Source organism: Antrostomus carolinensis, unplaced genomic scaffold (genome assembly GCF_000700745.2).
Source record: "Antrostomus carolinensis isolate BGI_N321 unplaced genomic scaffold, ASM70074v2 scaffold15344, whole genome shotgun sequence".
In the NCBI taxonomy this organism is placed as follows: domain Eukaryota; kingdom Metazoa; phylum Chordata; class Aves; order Caprimulgiformes; family Caprimulgidae; genus Antrostomus; species Antrostomus carolinensis.
The window spans coordinates 5,631-15,520 of record NW_010312911.1 but is presented as its reverse complement, the minus strand read 5'-3'; the positions used below and the strand labels follow the sequence as shown (position 1 = coordinate 15,520).

At 38.0% G+C, this 9,890-nt stretch overlaps 1 protein-coding gene across 2 annotated transcripts; it reads left to right on the top strand.

Annotated features, from left to right (window-relative positions):
• Window positions 1–1,121: 1,121 nt before the first annotated feature.
• BEND3 (BEN domain containing 3) lies at window positions 1,122–9,456 on the top strand. Of its 2 annotated transcripts, XM_010167168.2 has the most exons (3): window positions 1,134–1,167; window positions 1,621–1,844; window positions 6,895–9,456. In XM_010167168.2, exons 1-3 carry the CDS (start codon window positions 1,134–1,136, stop codon window positions 9,145–9,147), a joined length of 2,511 nt encoding a protein of 836 aa, XP_010165470.1. In that variant the 3' UTR covers window positions 9,148–9,456. The 2 variants fall into 2 exon arrangements, with proteins under 2 accessions (XP_010165471.1, XP_010165470.1); XM_010167169.2 differs by lacking the exon at window positions 1,621–1,844 and having other exon boundaries at window positions 1,122–1,167.
• The last annotated feature ends 434 nt before the right edge of the window (window positions 9,457–9,890 follow it).

Here is a 9,890-nt window from a genome sequence, read left to right as displayed (position 1 = left end):
CTTTCCCTCTGTATCTCTCTTTTTAAATTTCACTTTAATTCCCACTTCTGGGCTGTATGTACACTCTTGATCAACTGGTTGCTTTATGCACTTGCTCCAGCCAGAGAGAAACCTTCCTTGATTTCAGACCCTGGCTAAAGGATGGGCAGGAACAGTTGAAATAAAACTGTTTGAAAGAAGAATTTTGACTGGGGAAAATTTAAATTAATAATTCTGGGACCAAGTAAACATAATGCTGTGTGTAGATGAACATGAGTGGTGTGTGACAGTTTACCAGTCACCAGCTTACCAGTTGAGTGTCAGTTTGCAGCTCTGTGCCCTGTAACAGTAAGTGAGATCTGATTAGGTTGTTTGCTTTGTTGCTCTCCAAAAGATTTAGAGTATCTTTTAGGAACATGTCCACAGACTGATGTTTGCCCCCAGGTAATTTGCAAAATTAGGTTTGAAGGAAACAGAAATACAACTGCGTCTTTCATGTGAAAAATAGTGCTAAAATTCTGCTAGAATAATACAGATATTTGTTTTTCCTTGCAAAAAACATTCTTAGATTATTTAGAGGCTGACAGAAAAAAAAGGTAGTTACTTTACATCTACAGATTGCTCTGCTTGAATTTATGCAATCCACATCAAAGATCAAAGATTTTTAAAGGGAAAACTTACTGCAGCATGTATATTCCAGGTTATGATGAGTTTTCCTTCTGTGATGACTTTGGTTCACCCACAGTGACAATATAAAAACATTTGACTGTAATAAGTAGTAGTGACTTGGTACAAGATGGAGAGTTTAATGCAGTTAAGTTCTGCTTATTTACTTCCAAGATACTTCATAGGGAAAGTTAAGATGACTTTTACTTTTCTTCTTGCCAGAAAAAGACGTATAGTTTTAAATACATTCTTAGCTGTTGTATGTAGTCTGTATAGTTTGCATGCTGACAGGTCTATTGATGGCCATGAAATTTATTGAAAATAGCTAGAGTCTACAAATGTACAGATTGGAAATTACCTGTGGGCTTTTAATGCCCAGTGGCTCTAGATTAAAATTAACTATAAAAACAGATGCAGGTATTTCCTGATTCAAGAAGATGCTGATATTTATTTTTGTATTTTTGTTTTGTTCTTTAGTGAAATAGAAGATGAATTCAGCTGAAATCACTGATGATGATGAAGGTAAAATATTATACTTTGTGTAATTTATGATCAGGCAAAAATACTTGTTGAATGAAAGCCTTTGTAACCTGATAAAGGATTCACTTGGATCAAGACAAATTACATTAATGTTTTTTAAAAAGCTATCTAAAACACACCATTATCTTTGTTACTTATTATATTTTCTGCTCTACGTCCTTCCTCCCCCTTGAAAAAATTCCTCCTACTGTAACTTTATTTGTTTAGACTCTTCTTTGGGGAAGAACTGTCATTTACCGGATGACTGAATGGTTCCTAGCATAATAAAAACTTGACTTAGGGATGGCCTCAGCATACACTTACCGTACAAGTCATAAAAATAATGATGTTCTTCAAAACATATTTTCATAAAAAGAAACCACAAAAAATTGTATTAAGGGTGTCATGGTTTTCTAGAGAGAGTGCTTTATCTTTCTAAACCTTCTCTTTTTCCAGTAAAAATTCCTAAAAAAAATATAGTGAAAGTAGAAACAGAAAACGAAGATGAAGCTCTAGACTGCTCGGTAACATCCAGATCTGCTGAGAAACACTCACTGGATGGTGCAGTTACTTGCCTACAGGATTCCAACAAACGGAAACAGACCTCCCTTGGTTGTGATGGTTCAGGGAGCCAGCAAGATGTCTTACCCAGTGTGAAGAAAAGACGCTTTACACAAGAGGTGACTTCTCTATACATGACTGTGTGATTTTTCTGTTCATATTTCATAGGCTAAATTCATTGCTGCTATAAGCAAAATGCAAGTCATTTAACTAGATTTGCATTAATAACAAGCTTGAGTCAAATATGGCTAATCTTAACCCAGTTTGCACACATTACTTGTCTGGGTATTTCTTTAAATAACGTGGGAGCGATCATATCAGTGAAACACACTTACAGGTTAATTCATTCATCTGAAGTATATTTTTGTTGTTTGTCAGAGAATGTAGGAGCAGGTAGTGATTTGGATTAACTGAGCATGACTGACTGCAGTCCCTCTCATGTCACACAGTCCTTCAGCTGGATCCTCAGTGGTAGAATCAGGGCTGTGACTCTTCCTTCAGAAGAAGTGACACGGATTTTGATGTCAGTGAGACAAGTATAAATTTTTGTATTACTTAAAAGATAAAAATGCAGGGATGCAGAAGACTTCAGCGTATCAAGAGCAGAATGTGTTACAACTTCTGGTGCAGCATCCCACTTGTGACAATCCAGATGTTTGTCCAGTTGGTGAAGGAGATGCTCAGTCTCTTCCATTATCCTGTTCTAGTGTTGCACCTCTCCAGCAACTGGAGATTTTCATTAATCTTTGCTGAAACTGAGCAGGTTTCTTTTTGTCCTTGTTCTTTTCGGTAGGGAGAGCAGGGATCATCTATACCTAGAAAAGTATTCTGCACGTGGGAAAATTGATGTGACGTTGTCCACCTTCAGTCCTTCCTTTCCAAGACTAAAATTCTGTTTCTTCTGCTCTTCTTCAGGAATCATCTTATATTTTTGTTGTTCAATTTGAGATTCCTGAAAGGTTAATGTCTAGTGCTGGATAGTCACATCTCTTCTAACGCCCTCTAGAGCAGCGTAGTGACCTCTTGTTTTTCACACTCAGCACTTTATTAAAATAACCTAGATTCAAATTCATCCTCTTTTGAGTAACTTCAGGGCCTGGGTTATATTTAGTTTATGACCTACTCTAATGCACATATCCTTTTCTGCTGTTCTGCTACCTAGCCAGTTATTCTGTCTTGTATTTGTGCATTTCATTTCTCCTTTCTAGCTGTAGCTCTTCATATTTTTTTATTGACTGTCATCTCTCTGACTTCTTGGGGCTCTCTTTTTTTCCCTGAATGCCTGTGGTAGGTAGGTTTTAATCTTATTACATGATTTCTTTCTTTTCCTTCCTCTTTTTCTTTTTACAATTGTTTTACTTGCATTCAGATTCTTAAAAGAGCTTCATAATGGACTCTGAACTGAGCTTGTTTTGGATTTTATTGTGTGCTGTTTGTCTTTAATAAATTTTTAAATTTATTTGAACTGAATTTTAACTTTGGGCTTATAATATCAGAAAGTGACTGAGTAACAGTGATGAAAATTCACTCTTGACTGACCCCAATGAATCAGCATGTTTAGTTAAATAACCAACCAGAGACAGTCTTCAATCCTAACAACATCTTTCAAGTTAATTACTTTTCTAGTACCAATATTTTTAGTTGATGACTTCATTAACTATTTCTGTTTGAACAAAGGACAAAATGTTACCTTTTTTTTGAGACTATGGTGCTTGTAGTGTATTTTTACTACACATCACATAGTCATCTATGTATGATACAAGCAGAGCTGTAATTCTTATGTTATATAACTGTACTATTGGGCTGGTGATTATATTACGAAATTACTTTCTGTCAGAAAACATTTTGCTTTTTTAAAATTCTGATTGTCACTTCATAACCAGAAATTAATTTTCCCTAATTTTCTTTACCAAGAAAAAAAAAGTATAGAAGATTGTAAGTTTTAAAAATTTATGTGCAAGACATTTCCAAGTTAGTATGTGTTTGATAGAATTGTTTTCTATGTTTCTTGCTTATATATTTATTCTTCTTTACTCATATGCTAGAATACTATGTTCTGTATTCTTACAGATATTTAGACTTTGTTTATTAAGCATAATAAATGTCATAAATTAGCTGGACTTTAGCACTGAGCAGAGCAATAACTAAACAGCTTTTAAAACTTGGCTTAGGGCTCCAAGAGATAATGTGAGAGACTATTTCACAATTACTTATATTGGTCGATGTTTACCAAAATACTACGTTTTACAAATGTTCAAATAATTTATATAGTGTAGAAAACTTGCTGTGCAAATCTAATATAAAAAGCAGCACTATCTTATGTACATTGAGCCTTATAGAACAATATATGTGCTGATTTTTTGATGGTACATTAAAACTGATCATCTTAAATGGATATAGTATTATCTGAAATACATCAATGTTTAAAGATCAGTGTTACAGAAAGCTAATTAAAAATAATAAATACTAGTTTAATCGGAGAATTTCAAAAAGCCATATATTTATGCTGTGGACAGTGCTGTTCCCAGATGGAAACTTTATAAAATAAACAAGATAACTGAAAGCAAAAACAAACCAAAACAAAAAAATGCATCTGAAATAGAAAATCCTTAAATATAGCCCCAAATGTGTTGTTGTCTGTTAGTCAGACACTAAGTATGTGTTTCTGAAGTGCAGATAAGCAAATCCATCCCACAACCAGATCCAAGCACTGGGAGCTGCGTTAGTGAAAGGGCAGTTCTGCTGTAGTTCTCAGCACGAACACTTCTCCAGAGCACCGCATCCAAAACCGAGAATGCAAACTTCCACAATACTCACTGTCAGAGTGCAGTCAGATACTTCAGAAAATGAATTTGTGCCGTTTAATACACATCCTAATGTTTCTTTGCCCTGGCTCTGTGTGTTCAGTGTACATTAATAGAAGTTACCCCCACATTGCCAAGTGTTATATAATTAATTAGGGAAAAGGTACGGCAGGAGTTCTGACGAGAACTGACAGCCAGCTGGTGGCCTGTGGCAAGCTATTTAGTAGAGAAGGAATTGAATTAATCATACTCTGTATGTGAAGGAATATTTGGACTATCCTCTGTAAACAGGGGTGTAAATGGAAGAGTTCGCTACTTAGGTAGCAGGTCTCAGTGTAACAAATGTATTCTCTAGAATTGCAGTTTTGTTTTGCTCTTCCAATCTAAAAGGGTAAAAGAAATTTGTGAGTCAGTCTGGGTGTCTGACCAGGGAGCAGAACTATTTTTATTGTCGCTGGAGATTTCCATGACCTGCGTTCGGGTGATGTCTATTCGGGAGAGCTCTGTTACCGTCTGGAAATACCTCTGTTTCTCCATTGGCAAGTGGGGTATGACGGCTCCAGCCCCAGTGTAGGAGCCTGCAGCTAGGTGGGAGCTATGTGCATCAGTCTGCTCACTATTCGCTCTCTTGTGTTCGGGTATTTTACAAGTCACAAAGAGCTGATTTAGTTAAGGGTTTATCGTACCACTTGCTGGGGTAAGTCACTTTTTAATAGCTGGTGGTGTTACAGGAGTATGGCTCCTCACTGTCCTCATAGCAAATGTGCTTTAATATGAGTGGGAAGGGAGGGACAGCCTTCTAAATGGGACCTGGAAGTCTGGTGTCCTATGCACCACCACGGCTAGGGATTCTGCGCATGGTGAAATATATTGCCTTTATGTTATGCTTTCATCTTATCATCTGACCCTCTGCGCAACATTGGTTGTGAAAACATAAGGTTTCACATGTAGGGTTGTATGATGTGAATGAGAGCAGAATTTGGAAACACAACTTCAATTTAATTGAGTCTGCTGGTTTCTAAACTTGGAGCCTCTTTTGAGCATACATTGCATTAGAAATTAAAAAGTAATTAGATTCAATTTGTCACTGCAGTGAGCAGATGCCAAGTGTGAGTACAAATAGAGGCCAGATTAGTTTGTCGAGTGTTACAGTTGTTTTTTGCAGAAAATGATCTTAATTCAAGTTCCTCACTGTAGGACATAGTGGGGTCTTCACTAGAATTTCAAATTGCTTGTGGCCCTCAGCTCAGCCCTCAAGTCTGTGTTGCATTTGTTTTAATACTTGAATGCAAATTCTGTGGTTTTCATGTAATTAATGTTCTGTGGAACAAGCCAAGCAAAATGTTTCAGTACAGTCTACTCTCAAATCTGTGAGTGTTTTCTCATGTTTGAATTCTGTATGTTGGATTTTGATTCTGTTTTATCTGTTTAACTTCCTAAGAATTATTTGCAATATCCATGTGTTTGCAAAAAAAACCCAACACACCCAAGCCCTGTGTATTTGCTCTGAGTTGATGAAAATGATTGCTTCCAATTTCAAGCAATGAGGAAGAGTTAGGCATTACTGAGAACATTAATTCCTTAAGAGCTCCTTACTGGTTTTTGTATAATTTAGAAAATTAGAATCCCAAACTTCCCTACCTTTCAGAAATAAAGAAATCTTAGGCTTCCCTTTTTAAAAAGATAATACCAAGGTACTTCTTACTTTGTTTTTAAGTTTTTATTATTTAAATAGAATGCTTTTTAAAAATTACAGTCATTCTTAGAACTTGTTTAGGAGTTGTACACCATTATGAAGATTGATAAAACCCTATATAAACCTTCCACATCAGAAAAAAGAGAATAAGCATAGTTTTGTTGTCTTACAGCCTTTGTGGTATTTTCAAAAGCTAACCTAAAGAGAGTGCTGGAACGTTAGATGCAGTTGTTGGAGGCAGTGGCAAGGTCACAGGACTAGGAGTCAGAAAATCTAGATTCTATTCTTGGCTCTGTTGCTGACTTGTTGCCACTCAAATTCTCCACAGCCTAAGGTCCTCATAAGCAAGGTGAAGCATATTGATACTTAATTTGGGAGAGTACTTAGAGCTCTGTGGGTAAAAAGTACTATGGTTTATTATTGCATTTCTATTCCATGGGGAAAGCCATGAGCCAAAAAAAACAAACAAACAAACAAAAACCTAAATAATACTTTACTGTATTTTTTTTTCCTAGTGAATTTATTAATTTTTATGTGTTTAACACAACTAAGTCCTCTGGAGAAAATTTGACTTTGCATATTTATGTAACAATGCCTGCTTAAGGGGCACGTATATATAGATAATATTTTTAAGGCAGTCTTACTAATACAATATTTATTTATTCAAAGGGCCCCCTTTCAAACATGAAGAACAGAGACACTGGCTCACCCACTCAGGTAATTGCAGAGCAGCCAAACAAGAACAAGAATCCTAACGTAACGTGGCTCTGTGAAGAAGAATCCTTCAGTGACATAACCACTTCATCTTATAAAAAACCTCTCTATGGCATCTCACACAAAATCACGGAGAAGAAGAACGCGCCAGGAGCAGAGCAGTTTGCTTCTTATGAGTTTTTTGAAAAAATCAACCCCAGCAGTCCCTCTCATCTTCGGACTTTGAACGATCAACGCAAAAGGGACTCGGCTGCAGCCATTGCCGTAGCAGCGGCCACTGTAGATTCTGACCCAAATATATATTCTTTGATACAGAAAATGTTTTACACGCTTAACACCCTCAATACCAATATGACTCAGCTTCACAGTAAAGTTGACCTGTTGTCTCTGGAGGTGAGCAGAATTAAAAAGCAAGTCAGTCCAGCAGAGTCCGTTGCAGACTTCAAGCCCCCCCCAGAGTACCAGCTGACTGCTGCGGAGCTCAAACAAATCATGGATCAAAGCACATCAGGTGGAGACTTAGCTTGCCGGTTGCTAGTGCAGCTCTTCCCAGAGCTCTTCAGCGACGATGAGTTCAGCAGAAGCTGCAGTGCGTGCGGCTTTCCCAACAAAAGGAAACTTGAATCTCTTCATCTGCAGCTTATCCGTAACTATGTGGAAGTTTGTTATCCTTCTGTGAAGAATACAGCTGTGTGGCAGGTGGAGTGTTTGCCTCAAGTCAATGATTTTTTCAATAGATTTTGGGCTCAAAGGGAAATGGAAAACAGTCAGCAGAATGTGCAATCATCCAGTTTTTATGAGACTGAGCAGGTCGAATCCTCTCATTTTATGGAGGATAAAGAGCAGGAGGAAGCTTTGTCCTTGGACAGGAGTAGTGTCATTGCCTCAGATTACATGCTGGATGCTCAGGATCTCAATGAATTTTTAGATGAAGCTTCCTCTCCAGGGGAATTTTCTATTTTTTTGTTACACAGATTGTTTCCGGAACTGTTCGACCACAGAAAATTAGCTGAAAGGTACAGCTGCTATGGAGACTCTGGGAAACAACTACTGGATCCTCATCGGCTTCAAATAATCCGTAGGTACACTGAAATTTACTTCCCAGATGTGCAAGAAGAAGAAGCCTGGTTGCAGCAGTGTGTTCAGCGAATAAACGATGAGCTTGAAAATACATATATGGATGGAAGCGAATGTGATCAGATGAGAGATGACTGTTACGATTCTTCTAGTTTACCTGATGATGTATCGATCATCAAAGTGGAAGACAGTTTTGAATATGAAAAACCTGGCAGGCGCTCAAAAAAAATTTGGCTTGTGCCCATAGACTTTGACAAACTTGACTTCCCCCCTCCCGATTTTGATGTCCCTGTCCCAGATTACCTGTTGAACAAAGAACAGATTAAGAGCATATACGAAAGCAGTCTTTCCATAGGCAACTTTGCCTCTCGATTGCTTGTTCTCTTATTTCCTGAACTCTTTACTCATGAAAACTTACGGAAGCAATACAACTGTAGTGGATCTTTAGGCAAGAAACAGCTCGATCCCACTAGAATTAAATTAATTCGACATTATGTGCAGATACTGTACCCCAGAGCAAAGAATGACAGAGTGTGGACATTGGAGTTTGTTGGGAAGCTTGACGAGAGGTGTCGGCGAAGAGACACGGAGCAAAGGCGCTCGTACCAACAGCAACGGAAAATCCATGTGCCAGGGCCCGACAGGAGGGAATTTCTCAGCTATGCAATAAACCCCGAGCGGTTCCGAGAAGAATTCGAAGGGCCGCCGCTGCCACCGGAAAGAAGCAGCAAAGATTTTTGCAAGATACCACTCGATGAACTCGTTGTTCCTAATCCAGACTTCCCTGTGCCTTCTCTGTATTTGCTGTCTGATAAGGAGGTAAGAGAGATCGTGCAGCAGAGCCTCTCGGTCGGCAACTTTGCTGCCAGGCTTCTCGTAAGGCTCTTTCCCGAACTCTTTACTCCGGAGAATCTCAGACTGCAATACAACCATTCAGGTGCTTGTAACAAAAAACAGCTCGATCCTCTCAGACTGAGACTGATCCGTCATTACGTGGAGGCAGTTTACCCCGTGGAGAAAATGGAGGAAGTGTGGCATTATGAATGTATCCCAAGCATTGATGAAAGGTGCCGGCGTCCTAACAGAAAAAAGTGTGATCTATTGAAAAAAGCAAAGAAAGCAAAAAAGTGACAGGCTCTTGTAATTCCTAAGACTTTGACCACTAAATTATTGTCAGGATTATGCTTTGGTTTAGACTGAAGGGCCTGTCATGAGCTGAGGGTACTCAGCATCTAGGACAGTCGGGCACTCAGTTTGTTGCGTTTTAATGTGTGTGTTGCATCTGCGTGGGCACGGCAGCAGTGGGAAGTGGCTTACTACATTTGTACATGGGCAAAGACCTTAAGTCATCGGTGACAGAGCTGGTAGAGCTATCAGTGACTCGCCAAGAGCATGATTTTCACTGGTGCAAATGCATGTATTGAAACTGTATTACACCACTCCCCATTTCTGCATCTTCCTTTTTTATCATTTTCTAATAATAAATAATTTTTTTAAATTATTGTGCTCTTCAGGGGCAGTTTTTCATTATACCCTTACAAGCAGTCTTGATAGTTAATTTCAAGTTTGAAATTTAAACTTAATTTAAATTTGAAAGTGCCATGTTCGTTGGAAATCATTGGAATATTAGATTTTGCTTCTACAGTAATTGCAGCTTCACATTTGTTTTGTTCTTGATGATACTGAGATACTGAAAACAATAATACCGTGTCAAAGAATGGGTCAGAATGGTATCATTTGAATTTTTGACTGTTACCCATGTTTTATTTCTAAAGCCAAGAATTAACTGTTGAAGAACTGAGACGTGAGCATAGACACAATGTGAATGTTTTTTTTTTTTTTTATACTGACATCACAAGCTTGATCCTGCCCCT